Raw genomic sequence first — 26,900 nt, forward strand, 5'->3', positions numbered from 1 at the left:
AAAAAAAAAAAAAAAAAAAAAAAAAAAAAAAATTTCAAGCTTCTGGACATCTAAAAAAACTCATAAAATTATGCGGTAAGTTACATTCTTATGTTTGGGAAAAATATTTGCAACCTATATGAAATAATGATTGTTTTCTTTAATGCATAAAAGCTCTTCCAAAGCAACAAGAAGTGGTCTAAGACCAGTAGAAAAAAGAAGCAAGTACCATGAACAGGCAATACATAATTGTACATAAAAAGCCACAAATATAAAACCATATGAACTGGTAATCTAAGAAATGTAATTCAAAGAATGATGAAATACCACTTCTCAAACATGACATTTTCAAATAATAAAAAAATAATAATTAGTAGTAACATGGGTAAGATTTCATGCCAATAAGGATATGTTTAAATTAATTATGGTGTTAACTTGAGATTGAATATGTATTAGTATTAAAATCATTTTTTGGGAGGGAAGGAGAATGGGAAAATGTTGACTAAAGGGTATAAAATTTCAGTTAGACAGGATGAATAAGTTCTGGGATCTATTATACAGCATGGGAACTACAGTTAATAATAATGTGTTGCATACTTGAAAATTGCCAAGAGATTATATCTCAAGTGTTCTCATCATTAAAACATAAGTATGTGAGGTAATGGATAAGCTAGCTTGATTTAATCATTTCACAATGTATACATATATCAAAACACCACACTGCACACCAAAAATATATACACTTTTTATTTGTCAATTATATCTTAATAAAGCTAGGAGAAAATCATTTTTCAAATGACAGCTGCTGACAAAAAAATAGCCTGACTCATCCATTTAGACTGTGATACTAGTTTTGTGTATCAGTATAAAACATATTCTGACACATAAATGATTTTTAAAGAAATATAGTATAATGTCATAAATTGTAATATAGGCCATTTAAAATTATCAATCTGTTTCACTGTTCTCCAGATTTTCTCCGTACACAATGTGTTTGCTTTTTAACAGAAATAGTTTTCAAATTTTGTTATAAACATAATGGTTTACTCACTATCAGTAAGGGCACTTAAAATCTATAAAGTTCTCAACCGGGCATGGCGGCTGTAATCCCAGCACTTTAGGAGGCCAGGCAGTGGATTACCTGAGGTAGGAGTTTGAGACCAGCCTGATCAACATGGTGAAATTTAGTAATCTCTACTAAAAATACAAAAATTAGCCAGGCATGGTGGCGGTGCCTGTAGTCCCAGCTACTTGGGAGGCCGAGGCAGGAGAATCGCTTGAACCTTGGAGGTGAAGCTTGCAGTGAGCCAAGATGGTGCCACAGCACTCCAGCCTGGGCAACAGAGCGAGACTCTATCTCCAAAAAAAAAAACTATAAAGTTCTCTTAGAATTTTACAAAGCAACTTCATAAGTATTATCTCATTTAATTCATACTACAGCTCTGTGAGACAGACATTGGCACCACTATACAGAAGAAATAAACTTCTCTTAAAGTGATCACGTTTCAAGGACCAGGCAGAGGGAAGGGTCACTTCAGTTATAAGAATAAAGGAGTCCTTAAAAACAAAACTTTTTATTATGAAAATGTCCTGCTGACAATTTTAAACAATGTCAGTGATTAAACACTTCACCTTGAAAAAGTCTTCTGTTGGCCTAAATGCTAATTGCTGCATGTTAAGTTTTCATCATTTGTATAAGCTTCAAATTAGCATTTTACTTGTCCTTTAATAAGCATTGTATTCTACATGGAAGTTAATTCAGAGGCCCTCAACCCACATACTTGGATAAAGAGTCCTTTTCAAGAATAAGTTTGTAAGGCTGCCCCATCTCCCCTATGAGACTACATATTCTTGAGTTAAACAGTCAATTTGAAATAAACAATAACACTATGATATGTAAAAATGAGCAAACAAAATCTGAGATACTTTAGTTCTTTTATTCTTACGTGACCACTTGAAGTTTTTATTTGTGTTGAAAAATTAAAACAGTGAAACAATACAAACTGCAAGGTATAATACTTGAGTTTGGTAAATGCAAATTCTATTTTGCAGATGAAATATTTTTACTAAATTTTAATACTTTAAAATGTATTCCTTTGTTTAATTATTAATTGCTTTAAAACTAAAGAAGGAATAAGGACAATAATAATTACTGTGTATTATTACATGACTATTAAAGTAAATTTTCATATAAAAGTGAAGGTATTAAAAAATGATACACTTTGGGTATCAAATGCAGTAGGTACATCTCTAGTCTTATTATAAAGTTACGTTATATTCTAGGGGAAAAAATCTTTAAATTTGTCAAATCTGTGCATTACAACTTTGCTAAATAGAGAATACATACCAACTGTTTTCCTTATCTTTCTGACATGTTCCAAACCAAGGAGGTCTTATTTTGTTTGCATTTTTAACTTTATGGAAATGTAACAGTAAGATTTTAGAGAGCATCAGACCATTTATTTCAATTAGAAGCAGTAATGAGATATTTTTTAAACTATTAGATGTCACTTAGTCTTTATGTAAGACAGATTGTATGTTTAATGCCTTTTGGTGTGATCCACAGTTATTGGCCCTTAATAGTTTTTATATTGACTGAAAATGGGGACTCCCTCACTACTCTCAGGCCTCCCCAAGTCCAAATCAGTGGCTGATCTGAAACAGCATTTTTTCATAAAACTTAGAAAATCACTGCTAAAAACCTTTCAACTCAATACTAGTAATATCAATAGTAATAACAAGCCTTTCCCATAGCCAGAAATGCAATGTTGTTTCTAGCTCTGCACACGCTATAACCTTGAGAAGCTGTGTGTCATCAACTACGGCTCCCAGTGTACTTTATTCCACCCTAGACAGTGTTCTTTCATCTTCAGGGTGTCTTCACCTCAGGATAGCCCTTCTTTATTTCTGGGACCAGTCCTCATCAAGTCCATGTCATCTGACTCATCTTACTTCAGGAAAATTAGTTTCAGAACATATTTCTGGTGAACTAGAACCTGAGCACTTAAACAGAATTTGAAAAGAATTGCATGTTTATCCATATACATAGTTGTTATTTCTATCTTATTTTTCATGGGTATGCCTTAGATAACTACTGAAGAGCAGACAAAGTTCATGAGGGCAGCCTTAATATTGCTACCCCTGCCTTTAGCACCTTTTTTTTCACTCAAGAGTGGGGAGGAAAGAATGAATACAGCTATGATCACGTTAACACTTGATAAGGTGGTAGAGAGTAGAGGGCTTTCTAAGAACTGAAGGACCAGTGAATGAAGAGCCCTAAAAACACTGTTACACTATCCAAATCCTGACTAAACCATCGAGTGCTGCGCAGTTTACTGATACCCGTGCACGATTTACCTAATTCCTCCCCTTTTGGGCCACAGACACCTTTACACTAAAATTCTATCTGGAGAGACCATGACAGGTGCCTTGCTCTTTGCAAATACATGGGGAATTGACTTTTGTGTTTTGAAAAGCCTTTTGGAGGAATTTGCATATTTACAAACATGGATACCCACTAAGAGCATTTTTAAAGTGTTTAGAACTAGGGAAAACGAGTATAAATATCATAAAATCTGAAGACCATTCTATAAGTCATACCAAAAAAAAAAACACCTCATTATTTTGTTGCCAAGATTACATTTTCCATTTCACACTTTATGAATGTCATTACTCTTAACTGCCTGATTTGACTCCAAATTACTTTAGGTGTTTACCCCAAACCAGATCTATCTGATAAGAATGAAGGCTTGCCACCACTGAAGATACTCCAGAGAATGTTCTGAGACATCAGAGGTCTAGAAATGTTCTGAGAAACAGCAACACAGAGACAGCAACACTGATCTTCCAAGTAACTGTTTTCAAGATTGCTACCTAATTTTGAATATCTAAATTTTGAAGTGCTTATATTTTTAAAAATCATTTTTGTTATTGCATCCTCCAGTACACAGAAATAACTGGGCATCATTTCCACTAAAAATCTACCACTGATTTATCATCAAACACCCCTATCATTAGGAATAAGATCCGGGTCAGCAGACCCTTCTGTACACAGCTGATACATGGCCACTATGATGGAAGCTGAGATGTCCAAGCAAACCCAGGTACAGAGGAGCTACCACAGGTGAGTGCTTACATAAGCCAGGCTGTTCATCTGGCAAATGTTTCTTTTTCCCTCAACACCTGTTAGTAAAGAACACCAGAAGCAGGTTGCTTTCAACTGGAAGGCCAGCAATACAGCTTCACTGTCCTACCTCAGGGATCTCACCTCTCCAGCACTATGTCATGATTTAGCCAGCAGGGGCCTTGATTGCTCTTCTCTTCCACAAGACATCATTGTTGTCCATTACATGGATGACATTATGCTGTTTGGATCTAGTGATTGAAATGAAGCAATTACTTTAGACTTACTTTGCATGTCAGAAGGTGGAAAATAAATCTGACAAAAAATCAGGGACTTTCTACCTCAGTGAAAACTGCAGGGGTCCAGGGACATGGGGCAAATCAAGATATCCCTTCCAAGATGAAGAATAAGTTGTTGCATATGGCTTTTCCTACAACCAAGAAGGATGCGTAACATCCAGTGAGCCTCTTTGAATTTTGAAAGCAACATATCCCTCATTTGAGTGTGCTACAAAAACCTATTTACTGAGTGACCCCAAAGCTGCTAATTTTGACTGGAGCCAGAAAAAAAGAAGGTTCTGCAGCAGGTCCAGGCTGCCGTGCAAGCTGCTCTGCCACTTGGGCCATATGATCCAGCAGATCCAGTGGTACTTGAAGTAACAGTGGCAGACATGGATGCTGTTTAAAGCCTTTGCTGGGCCTTAGAGCTTACTCACAGTGCAGGCCTCTAGGGTTTTTGTGCAAGACCCTGACAGCACCTTAATCTTGGACTTAAAGCCTCCAGAACTGTGAAGAATAAATTTCTATTGTTTTAAACACCTAGTTTGTGGCACTTTTTATGGCGGTTCTAGGATACATACGAATGTCGATCTAATAAGTTCATGAGTGTTAGCTCATCTTATCTCCATAACAACCCTATGTGGCAGTCACTAGTTTTGCCCATATTTCACAGAGGAGCCAACAGTGACCTAGTATGGAGCAGAGCTGGGACTTGAACTCTGATGTCTGGTTCTGAGCCTGTTGCACTGAACCACTACAGTACAGTGTCAGCAGATAGCAGTACCATTCTTACTTAAATGAATTCCATGGGCTGCCATAGCTCCAAGAAGCCATGTTTTCTTAGTCTGGGAGATGGGCACTGATAGATGTGCACTGATATGGTTCTCAGCACATTGCTCTTGAGGACAGGTATTAAGCATAGAAGAGTAGGTGACTTGGTGTATGATTTGAGGAATGTGTACAATACCTCTTAATACCTAATATTTCACAGTAACTAATTTATTTTGTTAATGGTGGTCAGCCATCTAGCCCAGCCTGGACTTGCATGAGCCTGAGAATCAGCTCCTCCTTCAATTTTGTGTCCTTGGTGTCATCTCACTTGCTTTACCCTAGTCCTGGCCATGCTGCAGAGAGAGGTCTTCTTTTAAAATATCCTACAGGAGTAGCATTTTCATTCCCAGTTCTTCTTCATTAACCCTTGAGGAATAAACACTTTGATTTGAAATTTTATCATTCATTATCTTTACTTGGGTTTTAATCCAAGTTGATTTTTTTTAACATTTGAAATAAACACAAGTGCAACATCCTCCAATCCTTCATGTTTGCAGAAATAACATTCAACTTTGACATAGTGCAACTACTATACATCAGGCATTGGGTTAGGCCTCCACATACAAGCAGAGACCATGTCTGTCTAGTTCCTTGCAATTCTGATCTTAAAGCCTAGCACATGGCATGTGCTCAGTATTTGTTAAGTGGAAGGATGGACGGATAGATGGATAAATGGATGAATGGATGGATGGATAAATGGAAGGATAGATGAATGGAGAGATGGATGGGTAAATGGAAGGATGGATGGATGAATGGATAGATGGATGGATAAATGGAAGGATGAATGGATGGATGGATGGATGGATGGATGGATGGATGGATGGATGGATGGATGGATGGAAGACGGATGGATAAATGGAAGAATGGATGGACAGATTAATAAATTGATGGATGGATGGGTGGACAGGCAGTTGGCTGATGGTCCACTTATGTGGAAACTCTACAGGCAGTAAACTGTGAGGAGCACAAAAAGGCAGAAGTCCCCACACCATCAAAGCTCTTGTCTCCTTCCTGCCCCCACTTTTTTCCACAGTGTTCCAATCAGGCACTGAAAGCAAAAACAAAACAAAACAAAACAAAACAAAAAAACCTGGAAGGATATAGATTGAGGTTATTTGAGGACACTGATTGAGTTGGAGAAAGCCGAAGTTTTCCAGCTTCCAATCTGTCCCTAGTAATGTCATGAAGGCAGAAGGCATTCTTGGGAGGAGGAATATTTATTGCCATTTCAGCTTCTGCCAACACGCAAGGCAAAACTCCAAAGGACACAAGCACATCTTTGCCAATCTCTCTCTTTACTTTCTAAATATTTCACCCTGGCCCCAGTGACAGAAACCTTCCTACTATGTCTGTCTCTTCAAATTCCTTCATTATAGGCCATCTCTCCAGATTATCCATAAATAGCCTTATTAGTATGAGATTCTTGTTACTTCATAAAAGTCACACTAAGGGTATGAATGAAGACGAACCCTCCTACGAAAGTATGAAATAATGTTATACTAACTCAAACCATTTTAACTTGTACATATGGCAAGGAGCAACTTTTCAGTGAAAAAATCTAGATGCCCCCCCGACACTATTCACCCTAGAGCCTGCCTTTTGCTTTGACAAGTCTGCTAGAAAATAAAATATATTTACAGCCCCATACCCTTCACATCTGCCACAACCCTATAAGCATTGCTAGACATGACAGGACTCAACAAAAAGTCATGCACAACCTGTAACCTACAGCACGAATATGTGAATGGTGAGCGTACCTTCTGTATGTGTGTACTTAGAATCCTATACATTCCATCATGTAATGTTTATGACCATATCTAAACATTACATGATGGAATGTATAGGATTCCACTAGATCACAACATCTAACATTGCTATATTAATACAATGTTCTCCTTAAACCTCTAATCCTTCCATCTCCTCCCTCACTGGTACCAATCAGTCAGAAAGAGAAATGAGAGCTCTTTGGTGTAACACCTCTAAAGTTCCGTCTCCTGACCCCTTCTTCTTCCCTCCCCTTGACCTGGAGGAGAAGCTCCCCGCCCACCGGAAGCCGAAGTGAATGCTCCCTTCACTTATGTGCCCTGGGCACAATTCCCTCACACTTCCTCCAGGACCCTGGTCTCCTGGGTTGTCCCCCGACATCTCCTTTTCTCTGGCTGCTTACCATTAACACTCAGACATACTCCAGATTCTCTCATCCTAAACACAAACAAATCCACAAAACCCTTCCTTTGACACAAAGTCTCCCTTCTTCCTCCAGCTGTAACCTTAGTTCTGTCTTCTCATCAAACTTGGTTTCAAAGTTGTGGGTGATCCCTGTCTGCACTCTCACTGGTCCCATCATCCAAATCTGCTGTGGCAAAAGTCCTCGACGGCATGATTACCACTTCCCATGAAATGATTCTATTCTTGTCCTACCTGGTCATTATCTGACTTCCTGACCTGTCGCTCCTCCTTGAAACATCACTGCTTCCAGTGGCTTCCAGAACACCACTTCCTCTTGCTTTTCACCTACCCTCTGCTTACCGTTGTCAATCTCTCCACACTATTTACGCTAGAGCTTGCCTTTTGCTTTGACAAGTCTGCTAGAAAATAAAATATACTTACAGCCTCCCTTAGAGCTTCCTCTTCCTCTGCCCACCTCAGAAATCCTGCTGTTCCCCAGGGCTCCTCCCTCTACTGCTCATCTGTAGTCACAGCTGCAGTGTGCTGTGTGTGATGTAGGGACATTCCACAGGCATCTCACACTCCATATGTTTCAACCTGAAGGCAATATCTTTCTTGCCCAAATTCACTGCTCTCCTGGGTCCCCTACATCATGTCACAATCTTAAACCAGGAATCTGCATGTCCTTCCAACCTCTCTCCCCTCCCACCCTGTCATCCAAACAATCATTTAAGTTCTATCACGTCTACTTCTATTGCTCCTGACCTACTGTCATAAGTGGCCCATGCCACCAGCGTCTCTCTCCTAACACTGCAACAATCTCCTAAGTGTTTGGCTTGCCTCTGGTCAGGATGTGTCAGTAGCTCCCTTCTGCTCACAAGATATACTCCAAATTCTTTAACATGACTTCTAGGCCACCCAAGACCAACTGCCACCTGCCTCTCCATCTCTTGCCACTTTCTCCAGGCACTCAGTGCTTTAACCAGACAGAATTCCTTGCCATTCCTGCTGATGCTAAACTTCCTCCCCTTCCTGGCCTTTGCACACACTGTTCTTTGCTGAGAACACTCTTCCCCTTAAGACCCTGCACCTCTTCATGCTAAATCTGCTCAACCATCAGTACTCAGGTCATAGGCCAGTTTTGGAAAAACTGCGATGGTGCCCAATCCCTGCAAACTGAGTTGAATGCACCTGTTCATAGTATCATGTACTTCTCATCAAATCAATCGTCCCACATTATCATTATTGTTCATTCCATTTTAAGTCTTCCCTACTAGATGCTAAGTTCCCAGAGGGCAGAGCTTTCACATCCTGCCAACCACAGTAACCTAGAGTCCAGCAGAAGGCCTGGCATAGAGAAGCTTGGTAAAAAATTATTTTATCCCCATTTCACAAAGGTAGAAATCACAGCAGTCAGAGAAGCTACACACAGGGCAGAAGAGGAACTGTTCCAATGATGTTTGATTTCAAGCCTGGTGCTCTCTCCAAGCTCCTGTTTTTTCAAAGCTATAGACTTCCCTTTGGAAAACAAAAGAAAATTTACTTTTTATTTACGTTTTAACTCACTGATCCCTAAACCGCATAACCTTGACCATTCCTGGATCAAATCCTACAATCCTTTCAGGTGATTCTTGGGAAGACCCCTCAACTTACTTTCCTCTGTAAGAGACTCACTCTCCCTACCTTGATAATCTTTGACATAGTTCACTTTCAAGCCATCTAAAATTCTCAGCAAAATACAAAATCACAGTGATCATCGATGCAAATGACTGCAAAGGAGACTAAAGCCCACTCCACCACGCAGAATTCCAAATGCACATCAAAAATACTACACATTCTGGTGGGGTGTGGTGGCTCACTCCTGTAATCCCAGCACTCTGGGAGGCCAAGGTGGCTGGATCACCTGAGGCCAGGAGTTCGAGACAAGCCTGGCCAACATGGCGAAACCGCATCTCTATTAAAACTACAAAACTTAGCCAGGAGTGGTGGCAAGTGCCTGTAATCCCAGGTACTACTTGGGAGACTGAGGCAGGAGAATCGCTTGAACCCAGGAGGCAGAAGTTGCAGTGAGCCGAGATCTGGCACTGCACTCCAGCCTGGGCAACAGAGCGAGACTCCATCTCAAACAAACAAACAAACAAAAAATACTATACACTCTGATCATGACAAAGCCAAGGAAAGTGGAGAAGTTAGAATGTGGATCACATAAGAAAAGAAAAAGTTCTAGCACTGCTCATGAAGAAACTAGCTACATCAGAAAACAAATTCTTCAATAATTTAAAATCCAAAACTGAAGAGGCAATGTGCACATAAGCAACAAATCCAGAATGATCAACGTGATCTGGTACTAAACATTTGTATGCTCAGTTTGCTATCTATGTATATTAATTATATGTGTACATTAATTATATTTTAATTCCTATTTCAGTGTGTGTTACTCTTTCTTACAATAAAGTTTGTCAGCACCAGTTTTTTTTTGGTCCCCAACTCGAGGATCAATGAGGGAGATAATGAAAACACTTCTGGTTCTATTTTATTCTTCCATCAGTTTGAGGAGAATTTAAATATGTATAGAAAGTGAATAGGAGCATATCTTTGTTATCAAGCATTATTGCTATGGGATTTATTTTAAAGCAAAGTTGACTGAAGTAATTATTTACATGGAAAATAAATAGTATTGCAATGCAACTTGGCATTTTCTTATGTAAACTGCACTTATGCAAATGCACTACCATATCACCCACTGATCTAGGCAGGAGTCCACAGTTCAAAGCCTATGAGCTGATGTTTCATCCCCTTAACATCCTTTCCAGCCTCTAAGTTTGATATGTAGGTCTGTCTTTTGCTCTTTAAGAATCAGAACTAAAATCTGTCACTTCAAGCTTACCCTTCTCACCTCCAGCCCACAGTGTCCCTGCTCTCCCCGCCCCATTACACAGCACTTTTCCTGAAGAATAAGCAAGCTCTAGTGACACACTTTGCTTTCTGCATTCCTTTCTTGCCAGGACTTGAACTATGCCCTCACGAGGTACTCACATTCTCTCAGACTAAGCCCATCTTACATCCTGGGATGCTAATAACAAACATCTAACTGGCTTTGATCTCCTTTGACCTGCTGTGTCCAGGACCAAGCCTTTATACTGATGACCAGATCTCTCTATCCACACTAGACATACATGGAACTCCTACATACAGGCAACTGCCTAGGAAAAGTGTTCTTTCCTGTTTTGCGCACACATCAGTGGCACAGTCAGAGTGGGTAACCAGAACACGTGTTTAATTTGAAGCACTCTGTCCTCCTAACCTGCCTTCTTTGTATCCTCCTTACAAAACCAATTAACATGGTCAAGCAGGTTATCTGAATTGCCTAGGGTACCTGCAAGGTAGTACATAATATTAAACCCCTTATTCCCATCTACCTTAGGTATTGTTATCTACTGTTTACAAAGCTTTCCCTTGACCTTCCTTAAATCCAGGCATTACGGCCTTTACTTAAAATTTTACAGCAAATACTACCAGGGCCCAAGATGCCCACACAACACTGAGATTATCCACATTTCCTATTAGGGAGTTGGGTTTATGTGGCCCACCAGCTGAGTATCTTTGACATCATTTTCTCCCTGGGCTCTTCTAAGTCTTGATTTTTAAGCTGAGGTGCTCACATTCCTGTGCACCTTCTGCAATCCTGAGCGTTACCTGTGCAGTCTACTTCTCTGTCAAGTCAGGACCCTCTACTCCGACAGCCGCCTAAACTAGAAACCTAAACGGAACAGACTCGCAGCTAGAAGCAGAGCTCTGGTGTGAAGTACCATTTTCTGTTAATTACCCAGCTCCCATTCCACATTTCGGAACTTCCAGGTTCCTTCCCTGAGGCCCCCTGTGCAGAGGATTCCCCTTTAGTTCACTTGTGCTCGGTCCTCCTCTCCCAAATGCAGGTCCCCTCACACTTCCTGGAAGTCACAGTTGTACCTACTTCATCTTATCTGGTTTAATAATAAACCAAACTGGTGACAGCACAGACCTCTGAAGCACATCCTGTGGCTGGATTATCTCCGATGTCCTTAGCACCTTACTGCCTCCAGTATACACGAGTTTAGGAAATCATCTCAAGTGGACTGACACGTGCTTCCTTCACTTTTCCTCTTAAAATGCTCATGTGAATGGTACGCTTCTCAAATTTGCAGCAGCGCTGGGATTTTTTATGGAATTGAGAGAGGCAGGGCCTGACTTCCCACTCTTTTAAAGAGTTCACCGATTTCCCTTGAGAGTTTCTCAAGACTCAAAAAAGGAAAAGAGAAAGGAAGGTAGAAAGTAATGCAGGAATTAACCATTTTTTTCTGGTACTCTTCAAACCCAAAACTATTATAGAGGGCATTAGGAATTCCTCCTGGCTACCAGGAGAAGCAGCGCGAGTCCGATTCCTGACAGGCGAGCACCAGAGACCATGTGGAGCTTTGGTCGTTAGTTTAGAGATAACATCTGGATGCGGGGGCTTGTCTTACCAACCACTGGAGACACCAGGAAGGACGAAATAATGGGCCGATACAGAAAGAACATAGAAAAGGGTCCCAGATACCCAAATCCTCCTGGCCTCTCCGTCGTCACCTGGAATGGGTTGCAAAGCCTTGGCACAGGCAGCTGGGCCGTGTTCCCTCCCGCCGCGCGCCCCGGGCCGCCCGGACGGCACCTCCTTACCTTGCGGGAGTACGGGGGCTTGCTCAGGTGGATGCCGTCACGGACGAGCTTATCCCTGATCATGATCTTCAGCTTCAGTTTGGGGTAGCTCACCAGCTCCCTGCTGCGGGGGGCGGTCGTGTGGCCGCGAGAGTCCCCGCGGGTGCCCTGGGCCGGGCCGCCGCACGGCTCCCCCCGGCGGCCGGTGGGGACGGCGTCGGCGGGCGGCCCGGGGGACGCCGGCTGCGGCTCGAGCGTGAAGTAGAGGCCGGCGGCGTTGGCGTCCTGCTCCCGCAGCCGGCGCACGGCCTCCAGGATACGGCGGCGGTGCGCGGGTGCCAGCACCCCGATGGCATCCAGGTCCGGGTCCCCGATCTGCTTGCACACCTCCAGGTCATCGTAGCCGTTATCCACGAAGGACTCCGCGTACTGCGGAAGCTGCAGCGCTTTGAGCCACTCGTAAACTATGTTGGTACACATGATGAGACCGGGAACCCCGCCGCCGAGCACCTTCTCAGCGCCCAAATGGCACGGACGGCACCAGTTCTTGGAACTTTTAATCCTCTCCTCCAAGGGGAAAAAGGTATCGCAGTAAAGTTTTCCTTTTAAAGGGAAGGCTCGGGCCGGAGGCGGAAAATCATCAGAAGAAGCCTGAGGAAGGGAGAAGCGAACAAGCAGCAAAGTGAATTCCCCAAGCAGCCGCGGACCTCGCAGGCACTGGCTGCTGGGCTGGGCAAGCCGTGCCGCTCCGCACCGCGCCGCCCCTGGATGCGCCGCTGCCGCTGCTGCCGCGGGGAGGGGCGCGCGACGGGCGCGGGAGGGGGCGGAGGTGGGAGGGGCCGGGGCACACCCCTCAGACCCGCGCTGGGTCAGCTCTGCGCAGTACCGCCCGCGAGTTTTCCCAGCCCGGACGGTCCGGAGGCTGCGCGCCGCATCTCGCGCTCTGGCTGCCGCCGCCGCCGCCGCTGGCGCGCTCCGCGCCGGGAGGCGACTCCTCCGCGCAGACCTGCGGCCGCTGGGAGCGCCTAGTGTTCGCGAGTGTCACTCACTGTAGTCCTCCCAGCGGGAATCCAGTGGCTTCTACGCTGCTGGGCTCCGCTGGCTGTCCTGGGTTGCTTTTCACATTTCTCTTTAATCTGACTCCTCTACCCGTGGAAGTCTCTGTGCTCACTTCTTTCCGACCCTGCCGCACTCCAGCTTGCGCGCCCGCTGGCAGCCCAAGGACACGTCCCGCCGCCCCACGGCGCTGGGAACGCTGCCGGGTTCAGTGTCCGTTCCGGATCCGCGTTTGAATCCCCCTTCCTCGGATCCCGTACGCAGCCCAGAGCCCGGCGATCTGGCTTCTTCCGTGGGCGGCCACTCAGTGACCCGAGCGGCGGCGTTTTGGCCCGGAGGGTGGGCGCAACGTGGGGACCGCCCGCGTCCAGCCGGCGTGCACGCCGCCCCTCCTCGCTGCAGCTGGGCACGTTGGGCGGCAGGAGAGGCTGCTGTGCTTCCTGGCTTTCCCTTCCTAAGCTCCCGGGTCTGCGAAAGTTTGGGGGTGGGTTGTACTTTCTCCTAGGTCAGTGTGTCCCACCCGGTACCCCACCCTACTTTCTGCCTGGCCCCTCACCCTCGTCGGCGCTATGCTTTCTCTCCGGGCCCCCCACCTAGTATACTGCACGGGCTCCCTGGGTGGCTTTGCCCCCGGGGACACTGCCAGGCGTTCGGTCCTGGAGCCCGGGAATCCGAGCCTATCCTCTCGCTCCCGCCCGGGGATCGCGTGAAAATCAATAGAGCACCACCCACTCGTGTTGGAAGGGACGCTCAGACATCTCCGCCCACGGCATTTTCCCTCCAGGAGGTAACAAAATCAACCGAGTTTCCCCATCATGCCAATGTCTGGGCAACCGCTTGGAAGTGGGGACTCGAGTGGCAGGTGGAACAGACCAAGCTCCTGGGCCCCATTTCCCGGTGTCTGACCTCTTCTTGGGACTAAGGGAAGTGAGGGACGGCAGGGGCAGGTACTGTCTCCTCTCTTTCCGCAGAAGGGCGATTCAGCTTCGCACCTGAGCTGTTTAAGGACCGGATCTGACCTTTTTTTCCTGAAGATTGCCCGTGGGGCGTGCCAGTCTCTCGCCCGACCTTGGGAAGTGGACAAGGAGTGATTTCAGAGTCGTTTCTCGACCTGCTGTGTGTTTGGCCTTTGGGTGGGTGGTTGGGTGGGCCCTCTTACCCTAAACCAAGAGAGCTTAACCCCCTCTTGGGACACGAACCCCTTAAAGGATCAGATGATAGCTTCTGTCCTTTTGCCCAGGAAAATACCCGACATAGGAGCACCCAAAACGTTCCCTACAGTTGCAGGGGGGTTCTGGTTTCCCAAACCCGGGGACTCACGAATCTCAAATTAAGGACAGCTGGCAGAAAGGACTGTCTGCTTAGGGGGAGGGGAGAGACCAACGCGGAGAGCCGTGGAGCTGCTTGTGGCCCCAACCTTGGGTCACCCAGGACGCCCCTTCCGGAGCCGAGTTAAGGTCTCGGACCCTGGTAGGTGGCGAAGCTCCCGGACGCTGGGATGCTGGAAGCGCGCAGCCCTCCCCGCCCCGCGCGAGCCTCCGGCTCTCCCTCGCCAAAGCGGACTCACAGTGCCCCCTTGCGTCCGCGTGTTGCCCCATTTTAAGGCGTTGTCCCTGTCCCCAAACTCATTCTATTCAACAGAAGGAAGTGGGCTTTATGGCTTTATACTGGTTCCCCCTTGAAGTACAAATGTTTTTGTCACGTTTTTCTTTATATCCCAATACTATCTCACAAGGACCTTTGATTTTTTTTTAAAGAAAATATTTCAGCAGTTTGAATGATGCTGCTAAGAAACAGAAATTGTCAGCAAATATTTATTGGGAAATTATGCCAGGCATCTATTCACAGATCTGTACACATATGGTAAATAGTAATATTATCCCATATCTTACAGAAGAAGAAATTGAGACATCAGAACTAATTTTCCAACGATCTCACTGTTCCGGATGGAGCAAGGGGTTCGAATTCTGGGGGGATAAATTTAGCATCAGCCTTCAGCCGTCCAGCTACTCACCTTCGAATCACAGTCCCCAGCCTGTGCTGTGCTGTGCAACATGTAGGGGGAAAAAAGGGGCAGGTTGTATGGGGTGAGGATTTTTGTTTGTTTGGGGGTTTTTTGTTTGTTTGTTTTTGGACTAGAAAACTTAAAGCTCAGGAGTTTTTTGTTTGTTTGTTTTTTGTTTTTTAACAGAGTCTCGCTTTGTCGCCCAGGCTGGAGTGCAGTGGCGTGATCTCGGCTCACTACAACCTTCGCCTCCTGGGTTCAAGCGATTCTCCTGCCTCAGCCTCCTGAGTAACTGGGACTACAGGCGCCTGCCACCACGCCCAGCTAATTTTTGTATTTTTAGTAGAAACGGGGTTTTGTCATGCTATCCAGGCTGGTCTGGAACTCCTGACCTCAGGTGATCCACCTGCCTCGGCCTCCCAAAGTACTGGGATAACAGGCATGAGCCACCGCACCCGGCCTAAAGCTCAAGAGTTGTATTGTGTTGTTTTCTTTCCCAAGTTGTATGAAAAGTCCAACAGCACTGTTCGGTAGTTCTTTGCCTTCTTATATGTGGCCCTTTCCCCTCTGGGGGCTTAAACATATTCATCTTGTCTTATAAATCCTCAGTGAAGGCAGTGAGTATTTTTATTTCCGTTTTACGATTAGGGATACTGGTTTGGGGAAGATGAATGACTTGCCCAAGGTCATACAGTAAATCAGGACACAGACGAGAACAAGCTTGCCCTATCAAAGTGCTTCCCTGACAGGCAGCAGCGATCCTCCTTTATTTATGTGCAAGCACTCTCCAATTAGGAAATAAAGCATCCTGGTGCTCTCTTTGGAAGGGAAGCCCTTTATAAATTCATCACTTGTTAAATCAGTCATAAATAAAACCTCCTCACTTTTGACCTCTCAGGAAACCTGCTATCTGGAGACTTCACTAGTCTGAGCTATAGAGACTTTTTTTTTTTTTTTTCCAGGTTTCCCTTCTATTTCTCTTGTACACTTCTACACTTACTTGAGTCCTCTTTGGGTGAACCATTGAGGCTTGTATCTTTCCACTGCTTGCATTAGCATATTGAACCTTTTAATAGATTTCATTCTTGAGGCTACTATGCTAAAATATGCCTATCTCTGTGGAGACTAAGGGCTAAAGCTCAAAGTGGCACTGGCAAGAATGATTGGCTAATTTTAAGATTTAGAACTGTAGCCTTTTAGAACTAGAGGCCATTGGAGATCATACCCAGCATCCAGATTTGCATGGAGGAAGCCAAGGCCCAGAGAGGTCAAGTTCCTTACCTAAATTTACACAGCTAGTTCATGACAGAACTGGGAAAAGAACCCATATCTACTTCCTCACATTGCTCTTTGCAATGTACTGCATTACCTCATTTTTGCTGCAAGCCCTTGGCTACTGTCAAAATCATTCATTTACTCATGAAATGTTTATTAAGTAGGCACTTCAGTGCCAGGCACTGAAGCAAAAAAAAAAAAAAAGAAGAGTTTTCCTTCATTAATTGGAACGGGAGAGACTTCAGCATTTTAAATATGTAGAGAATACACTGACAGCTTTTTCAAATATGGTTAGTTCATGAATTGTAAAGATTGCAAAGATACAAAGCAGTGTTTTCTTCTATCTGTAATGTTATCCAAATTCTGTGATCATATTAGCCAAAATTTAAAATTAAACTGTATTTGAAATCCAGACAAAAATGTACTTTGAAAATGCAAGTGGCTACTCTGCTCCTAGTCACAGCCTTAGAACACACAGTTGACTCAGAAAACATTGTCAACTACCTCTAATTTTGTTTTACTTTTATTATTGCTTTGTTAGTTTTTTTATATAAAAATTTTCAAAATATCTGTCATGCTGATTATTATTTAATATGTTTGGGGCCACACTTACTTTTGCAGAGGGATGACTTGCCTAATGAAAATCAATGGGAAAATAGGTTATGGAGAAAGTTTCTTTTTAGGCACCATTTTAGAACCGTTTTGCAATGGTAATCACTATGGCAAAATGCCTGTTGATCCTCTCCATGTGATTAATTAATGATAATTATATTCAGGTTTTAAATTCTAAGTATCGGAAAATAGCTTTTCTACTTTGCTCAGTAACTTGATTTAAGGATATAGAGTGAAAAATAATTTGTTACGGAATTTTCTTGGTGCCGTTTAAGGTTTCAGACTATTTTAGAAGATAAATGCTCACACCTATTGCATGTAAAAATTAAATTCCATTAACATCTATTAAATGTCAGTCCCCAGGGTGTCTAGCCTTGTAAAAGTCAAAGATATATAATATTAATCTTAAAATGCAAAATATGTCTTGCCTCTGCTTAAACCATGAGCTAAAAAGCATCTAGAAGGAGTGGATGCCATAGGGAGAAAAGAGAATAATGGGCTTGAGTGATGTAACAGGCAATCTCTTCTTCGGTGGCTGGGAGTGAGGTGCTGGGTTGGCAACTTAATTGGGGGCAGGCAGGGTGGGGGTGTCTCTTAATATGTCTGAGCTGTATACATTAGACTTGTGTGTGACAACACACATATGAAAGAAGGAAAGACAAGGAGCAGTGGGGAGTGCCAGCAGGATCCCATTAGATTATTCATTGCTGTTATAACAGGCCTTTCTTTCTTTAAAGAAGGAACAAAGGGGAGGAAATGCATGTTCAAGAAGTCATTCACTTAGAGGTCCCTAACAAAAGGAGAGCCAAGCTACGAATATGTTTGTGACAGAAAATAAAATACGAACCATATTTCAAAAATTTTATTCTCTCATCTTTGGTAATCCCCAAAACTTCTATGTTTTAAAATGTATTCCAGAAGAGGAGGAAAGGGTTAATCTAGTGTCTCCTGAGGTAAAAATGATAGGTGCACTATTTTGTTAGATAACAATGGGCAGCTCTTAGGAATATCTTTATTTTTTCATTCTAAATCAGCAAAACTATTATAATTTAGCACCTAAATGTTAGGTTATGGAACCCCATACAAGTGAAATTATATTGGTCAATGCTATTTCATACAAGTGCAAGTCATATATATAATCACAATGATGAAATCACTCAATTTATGACCAATGCAAATTGACTAAACAGCATTTTCCCATCTGACAGTTTCCTCCCATTCTGGAGTTAGGACAAGCGATCCCATAGAGCCTGCTTCCTGAGACCTGCATGGCTACTGATGACTGAGAGGTGGTTGGTTTTCTCTCTTTAGACAATGTAATTTTATGTATTTGTTTTAAAATCTTCAGTACTTCTTGTCTGGTTTAAACTTGCTAGTGGAATATATACTTTATAACTCTTGAATTCTTAAATTATAAGAACCCAGCATAATTAGAGCTCTTAGTAACGCCTGAGATCTTGCCTCTTTGCAGCTTTGGAGCAAGGCATTATGGAGTGCATCCCAGTTTTGAAACTATCTCTGACCTTGGAGGCTATATATATATATACACATATATATACACATATATATGTGTATATATATAGTCTCTTAGACCCTATTTATAAATGTGCAAATACAAGACGTAGGTGAGGCATCAGATGCCTACATCAGAAAAGCCCAGTTCCTAGAAATAAGGCTGACAGCCTGAAAGTAGGAGATGTTTTGAATATCCCTTCAAAACTTTTGTGCTTAACAGTTTCATGAAAGCCAAATTTCAGACCCTTTCTTGGAGCTGTTCAACTGTCTTGTCTTAGTGAGCCCAGATGCCCATAGCTTGGACCAGGGCTGTGTCTTGGGGCAGTATGCTCTCAGCCAGCATGCTGTGGCCTTAGAGGACTTGCTAGGGTCATAAGCAAGAAGAGAGGGTCTTCAGGGACCTGCCCAGAAAAGCAACATAGATGACATTTTCTTTATGCTTTACAATAGGATAAATTCCACGTGTTTCAGAAATGTAAAGATTAAGATGAAACAATATACTTAATTAAAAGGTAACATGAGTTTTTTCCTCTATAACCTGAGTGGGGAAAACTTTCCTAATTTTGATTCAACTTCTTGAAGCAATGAGGAAAAACCTTGATACTTTTGATCATATAAATATGATAAACCTTTGCATGGGAACAAAAACCTCTATTAGCAAAGTAAATAGACAAATTACAGCTTGTCCTTGTGGGAAAATATTTAGAATTTATATGGTAACCATAGATTGGTATAGCTAATACAGAAAAAGCATTTAAAAACAGAGAAAATAAAAGGCCAGCAGGGCTATGGAAAGATGGGTCAGAGAGTTCTCAAAAAAAAATAGACAAACAAACAAATAAACCCTCTTTTAAAATGATTCTCAAGTAGCCTCAAAGTAAGAAAAATGCAGTTTAGGAGGCCAAGGTGGGAGGATCACTTGAGGCCAGGAGTTTGAGACTAACCTGAGCAACATAGCAAGACCCCATTTATATTGAAAAAAAAAATGGCAAGCGTGGTGGTGCATGCCTGTAGTCTCAATTACTGGGGAGTCTGAGGCAGGAGATCGCTTGAGCCCAGGAAGTTGAGCTTGCAGTGAGCTATGATCACGCCACTGCACTCCAGCCTGGGTGACACAGCAAGACCCTATCTCAAAAAATAAAAAGAAGAAAAGAAAAATGCACGCTCAAACTACACTGAAAGACTATTCTTACCTGTTAGATTAGCACAAATCATAAGGTTTAGCAGGCAAGGTTGAGAGAACAAGCATTCTCATAAATTGTGGGTAAAAATAAAGATAAAATGGTACAATCCCTCTGTTAGCCAAATAGCACTCATATGATTTAATTTAATAGAAACAGAATTGTTAATCAGGTATTGAAGAGTCTGAAAGACAAAGTAAACTCTGAAGTATCCCAGATGTAGTAACTTTAGGAAGTGTTATGTTGATGCAAAAGTCATTGAAGTTTTTACCATCGAAAGCAATGGATTATTAATTATCCTTAAAGATTGGGGAAACAAAGGAAGAAGGTTGGGATTATTAGAATATAGAAACTTGGATGAGGGGCCCTGCTGAGCTGGGACCCAGAATTCTGAAAAGGGAGTGCTTTCTGCTTGGTTAGGAGAAAGAACCCCATGAGGCTGGGCCCAGACCTCCAAGGAAGGGAAATGAGATCTGGACGTACAGGAGCCCCAGGGGACCCCCACAGAGCAGAGGCTCAGACTTCTGAGCTGGGCTGCTGACTGGCTGGTGTGGATACCCAGAGGGTTCTAGGAATGTAGAAAATTGGAAACTGTAACCTACCCCTACTGGGTGAAAAACTGAGGTTTGGGTGACGCTGGCAAGAAGAGGAAACAAAGCAGAAAGCAGCCAGTCTCCTGGTCATTCTTTTTCCTGCTGTTCAGTCTACCTTTTGCGTGCTTTTGGAAAAACTCTATAGGGAGCTAGCTAGTAAAGCAGAAATATGTGCAGAGTCCTGGCCCCAGCTTCTCGAAGTGGAGTGTGTAGAGACAAAAGTAACTCCATCTTTGATGCTGATCTGCCATGTTAACTTCTGATTAATCCCAGTCCCATGAATTCCTCCTGGTTTCCACTTTATGTACTGTCTCTAGTGAAAGAACAAGCCAATCTTGATGTTATTGCACGAATTACAGCACTGATGCACATAGCATTCTTGCCTGTTCTGGAAGGTGCCTTTAATTATCTTGCTGATGTACATATGCCCTTCCCCTATGGTATAGAAGCCTTGGGTCTGGGGAGTAACATTGTAGAGATCTACCTATCTTGCAGCTGCCCAAGACCATGCTTCTATCTGTAAGCTCCCCCAGTAAAACACCCCAGACTGATAAACTGGATTTATTATATTTGCCTTGGTCTTTGCTTGCTTGACTCATTTAGTGTTTGGAGGTCATTTTGCACATACGGCCCTTTCACAGAACAGAGGATAAAATGGAAAGTATAGAAATGAGAAAAAAATAACTGAATACTCAGCACAATGCCTTTGGAGTGGGATTTGTCAATATCCAGCCAAATTTCATATGCATTTTCCCTTGGATTTAGCAATTCTACTTTTGGGACTCTATCCCAAAGATACACTAGCAAAAATTTTAAAAATAAGATAATAGTATGCACAAGACTATTCATCACAGCACTCTGTAATAACTAAAGACTGGAACCAACCCAAATATCCATCAATAAAGGACTGATGGAATACACCATGGTACATCAACATAATAAAGTACTTGGCAACTGTTGAAAGAATTGAAGACTATTTCTATACACTAGAATGCAGTGATTTCCAGGATATATCACTACAGTTGACTCTTGAACAACACCAGTTTGTACTGCGCCAGTCTGCTTATACAAGGACTTTTTTCCATCTCTGCTACCCCTGAAACAGCAAGACCAACCCTCTTTTTCAGACTAATCAACATGAAGATGACAAAGGTGAAGACCTTTATGACAATTCACTTCCATTTAAGAAATAGTAAATGCATTTTCTCTTCCTTATGATTTTCTTAATAACAGTTTCTTTTCTCCAGCTTGCTATTGTAAGAATATAGTATATAATACATATGACCTATAAAATATGTGTTAATCTATTATTTATGTTGTCAGTAAGGCTTCCAGGCAACAGTAGGCTATTAGTAGTTACATTTCTGCAGACTAAAGAGTTTTACTTGGATTTTTGACTTTGTGAAGGTTGGCACTCATAGCCACTGCATTTTTCAAGGTTTGGGTGGAAAAAACAAGATGGAGAAAAGTATGTATAGCATGCTACTCTTTATTTAAGGAGGAGGTAGGACTGTGTAATTAAAATAAAACAATGGAAGAATAAACACTTAAGAAATGATTACCTCAAAAGGGATGGGCAGAATAGAGTAGAGGGTTGGGGACAGGACCTAGACTTCTTTGAATATATATTTTGTGGATTTGACTGTGGAGCCGTGGAAACACTTTACATAATCATAAAACAAAGTGAAATTTTAAAAAGCAACCTTGCAAAATTAGAAGTAAAATAAAACAAATGAACCTCTGTCTTAGAGTAGCATGACCAAACTGAGAGGAGCTATTCCAAGAGACTTTAAAAAATAATAATTTGATTGTACATACCTGATTGAGTTACTGATATGGATTGGCTCTTTGTCCCCATCCAAATCTCATCTTGAATTGTAATCCAAATTGTAATTCGCAGGTGTTGAGGGAGGGATGTGGTGGGAGGTGATTGGATTATAGGGGCGGTTTCCGCCATGCCGTTCTCCTGAAAGTGAGTGAGTTCTCACAAGATTTGGTTGTTTGATAAGTGTCTAGCACTTCCCCCCTCTCATTTGCTCTCCTGCGGCCTTGTGAAGAAGGTGCCTGCTTCCCCTTCTGCCATCATTATAAGTTTCCTGAGGCCTCCCGAGCAGAACTGTGAGTCAATTAAACCTCCTTTGTAAATTATCCAGTCTCAGGTAGTATCTTCATAGCAGTGTGAAAATGGACTAATACTGTTACCCTATGGAAAAAAGAACAGCAATAAATCATAAACTATTTTCAGTAATGTGTTGGCAGGAGTATGAGAATTATACTGAGATTGTTATGTGTATAATACAGTATAAAAAAATGAATCATTGTTAGTGTTGTGGAGATTCAAGATTTTTGGCATAATTGAAAGGAGATACAGTTGTAAGATCAATGAGTTTAAATAAATAGTTTATAATCCTAAGTTTTAATTTGAAATATCAGTATGAGCTCATAATGTATTTTTCTCTTTTAAAAAAACCCATAATTTTTAGCTCTATGAAAAGATTTAGAGCAATGATTGACCCAATTGCAATGAGATCTCTATCATCCAAATTTATTCTCGAATACTATTTCCCAGTAAAAGGAACTAGGGCTCCTTGAAGAAATGCCTGATTCTAGGTTTAAAATCTTGTTTGTCAACAACAGCAGTAAATGAACAAAATGGACCTGGAAATTTTTTTCATATCAGAAAGCAAGGAATTTATCAAAGATGATTAAGATCATGCCAAAAAAAATCAGTGGCCAACCTGAATAAGTTCTCATCAGGCAAAGATGGAATAATTTGAGCATCACCAATAAGGATGATAACTGAATTGAGTTGAAACCCATCACATATGTTTAAACTCATAAGCTCATCTAATATTGTAATAAAACCTTAATTGGTAACCTTTAAAGAATGTTAGAGAACCACTTCCTTATTCTGAAAACTGGCACATATAGGGAGTGTATCAAACACTTTTTATGTTTTTTTCTATATGATCTGTACCTGAGGAAACAAAATCATTCAGGAGGAGGGGTTTCTTTATACACATATTCCAGCTAAGTAAATTACAGTATCATTAATGCAACTTCTAATAAAATAAAGTATCTGAACCAGCAGATTTCTGGGTATGGGCTGCTGAACATCCCTAGGACCCTTTTAGGGAAATCACAAGTTCAATGTTATTTTCATGGCAATGCTAAAACGTTATTGGCCTTTTTCCCTTTGTTCGCATTTATATTGGTGATACAAAAGCAATGGTGGACAAAAAAGCTGGTGCCTCAGCACAAATCAAGGCGGTGGCACCAACTGTGCTACTGGCAGTTATATTCTCTACCACCACATGCTGCAGGAGGAAAGGCCAGTTTAATGTAAGAATTTCCTTCATGGAGCAGTAAAAATTATTACTTGTATTGAATCTTGAAATTTGAGTCCTTAAAAAAAAAATCCATGTAATAAAATGTGAAAAACACATGAGGCATTTGTGCTGCATTCTGACCCATGCTGGTCATCTCCTTGAAAACCACTCATGTGATTGTTTGAGTTGCCAGCTAAACTAGCCACATTTTTCATGGTACATGATTTTCACTTTAAGAAGTGACTGACAGAAAAATTATGGTTATACAGATTTGGATCTGGCAGATATATTTTTGAAAATGAGTAGAATAAATCTGACACTTCAAGTAAACTGACAGTACTTACTGCTCAAGATAAGATTCAAGCTTTAAATTAAAAATTTTGGAAAACTTCCATTTGCCAGCATTATTTGGACAGCTTCCCAATATTGACAGGCTTTTCTACCTAATAACATTGATAGTTACTAATGCATGTGGTGTTTCTTTGACATTGAATAATGAAATTTTTCCACATTTGTAAGATCCCATATATTAGTGACTCAATATTTTCCAACTAATATCACAAAATAAGGCAAGGGTAAGATATCTATTAAAAGACTAAGATAAACCAAGGGATTTTAATGTAACAGAATGAAAGTTTGTTGACATGGTTTCAGATTATACACTGCAACTAACCTTTAATAAATTACCATTTCTCAAGTTTTGGTAAAGAAAAATATGTACAATTAACCGAAAAAGATGCTAAAATAATTTTAACACTTTTAAATGTACATCTTTGTGAGGTTGAAGTTCTTTAGATACTTTAACTAAAGCAACAGATTGCAACAGATTGAATGGAGAAGCAGAAAGGAGAATACAAATGTCTACTATTAAATAGACAGAAAGTAAAAAGATGTAAAAATCTAAAACTGTGTCCCTCTTCTTAAACATTTTTTATTTTTGAAAATAATTATTTTCAATAAAAATATTTCTGTCATCTTATAAGGGCTTGTTAGTTTAAATTAATAAATATTTTAAAGCTCCTTTCTCTTTAATTCCTAATATAATAAATATGAATAGATAAAACCCACATTAAAAAAAAGCTCTGCAGGACACTCAGTAATTTTTAAGAATGTAATACGCTCATAAGAAAAAGTTTGATAACTGCTGATCTAAGTAATATCATCAATGGCTGTTGCTGATAGCATCAAAAAATAGAGAAATTCAGGCATTATTATTACTTTCTTCTGAAAGTAGACAACACCACCTATGAAGTAGTCTTGCCAGAAGTTATACTGAGCTTGAATCTGATCAAAGCTGCGAATGTAACTACCAACTTATAGGAAATACAACGGATGAACACATGGGAGGTGAAATCAGCAAAACCCAGAGTGAGGGAGACTGTGAAGAAAAGAATGACCTGGTTTCCTAAAAAAAAAAAAAAAAAGTGGGTGCAGAAGAGAAAGAGAGGAACTGAGAGAGGGAGAGAATTCCACAAGAGACATAAAAGGTAGATCAGCCAATTTTTAAAATGTGGAACTTTTCTGGAACCTGATTCAAACAAACATTGTTAAAAATTATTATAAAAAAACAAAATAATGTGTATACTGACCAGAAATTTGTTAATATTTAAAAAATAATTGTTAATGTTTAGCTGTGATCATGGTTTTGTAGTTATGTACATTTTCCTTTTTTGATAAATGTAGAGATTCTTTATACATTAAAGATGAAACTTTTACAGATGAAGTCATATAATGCTTGGGGTTTGCTGCAAAATAATCCCAGAAGGGAGTAAGTGATAACATAATACACAAAGTCAGATTAGCCATGGGTTCACTGTTGAAGCTGAGTGATATTGCATTGGGTTCATTTTACTACTCTCTTTACTAGTTTATGTGTTTGCAAATTTCCATAATATGTTAAACAAATATACAGGTTATGAAAACTCCACATTGCCCTATAGGATGACCTGTAACCCTGTAGATAGGCAAAAGATAGTCTATTGTAGTTAAAACAGAAAATGTGCCCTCTCTCAGGGAGTGAAATTGATGATAACAAAGATCAGAGATGTCATGTATAGGTCAGCATTGAGGAGGCCTAGAACTAGAACTACAAAAGGAGCTGTTATGGCCTGAATGTGTGTGTGCCCCCCAAAATTCATATGTTGAAGCCCTAACCCCCTGTGTGATATACTATGAGGCAGGGCCTTTGGGAGGTCATTAGGTTTAGGTGAGGTCATGGAACCCCCACCATGAGATTGCTACCACTGTAAGGAGACCAGAGAGTACACTTGTTCGAGTTCTCTCTCTCTCCCTGTCTATCCCCCTGACCTCCACCATGTGAGGACACAGCAAGAAGTCAGCCATCTGCAAGCCAGGAAGAAGACTCTCCCCAGGCTCTTGTTGGCACCTTGATCTTTGACTTCCTAGCCTCCAGAAGTGTGAAAAATACATTTCTGTTGTTTAAGCCACCCAGTTGCTGCCACAAAAACAAAACAAAACATAGTTTTTTGTAATAGCAGCCTGATATGGTTTGTCTGTGTCTCCACCCAAATCTCATTTTGAATTGTAGTTCCCATAATCCCCATGTGTCATGGGAGTGACCCAGGGGGAGGTAATTTAATCATGGGGGCAGCTTCCCCTATGCTGTTCTCAAGACAGAGAGTGAATTCTCATAAGATCTAATGGTTTTATAAGGGGCTTCCCCCTTCACTCAGTTTTTACTCTTCTCTCTCCTGCCACCATGGAAATAAGGATGTGTTTGCTTCCCCTTCTACAATGACTGCAAGTTTTCTGAGGCCTCCCCAGCCTTGAGAAACTGTGAGTGAATTAAACCTCTTTCCTTTATAAATTACCCAGTCTCAGGTATGTTTTTATTAGCAGCGTGAGAATGGTCTGATACACAGCCCAAGCAGACAAATACAAGAGCTCTATATAAAAGAATATGGCCACTATCCAGTGTGACAGAGGGGTGGAATCAGAACTGAAAATTTGGAAAATGCCTTATACCATTGATTAACTGTCTTGTCACTTAATATCTACTGAGCATCTATTATTATTTCAGCACTTCTCTCAGCATAGAGATGCAGCAGTGCCCAAGAGAGACAACGTTTCTCTCCTCGTAGAGCTTAAATAAATATATCATTTAGGTGAAGATGATATATTTTTTTCTCATCTTTTTTTAATGAAAAAAATAAAGATGAAAAAAAATAAAGTAGAGAAAGGAATAAAACATGTCATGAAGTACCTGGAGGAAGGAGTGTCTGGATAGAAGGAGCAGCAAACGCAAGGGTACTGAGGCAGC

At 41.4% G+C, this 26,900-nt stretch overlaps 1 protein-coding gene across 1 annotated transcript in view; it reads right to left on the reverse strand.

Annotated features, from left to right (window-relative positions):
* The window catches only part of LOC116463137 (sterile alpha motif domain-containing protein 5), a 57,487-nt gene extending 44,953 nt beyond the window's left edge, over nucleotides 1-12,534 (reverse strand). The window contains exon 1 of the mRNA XM_032146100.2: nucleotides 12,076-12,534. Coding sequence (XP_032001991.1) covers nucleotides 12,076-12,534 — 459 coding nt within the window. The remainder of the gene's footprint in view (nucleotides 1-12,075) is intronic.
* Between the last annotated feature and the right edge of the window lie 14,366 nt (nucleotides 12,535-26,900).

This window comes from Hylobates moloch, unplaced genomic scaffold (assembly GCF_009828535.3).
Source record: "Hylobates moloch isolate HMO894 unplaced genomic scaffold, HMol_V3 SCAFFOLD_26, whole genome shotgun sequence".
NCBI classification, from domain to species: Eukaryota; Metazoa; Chordata; class Mammalia; order Primates; family Hylobatidae; genus Hylobates; species Hylobates moloch.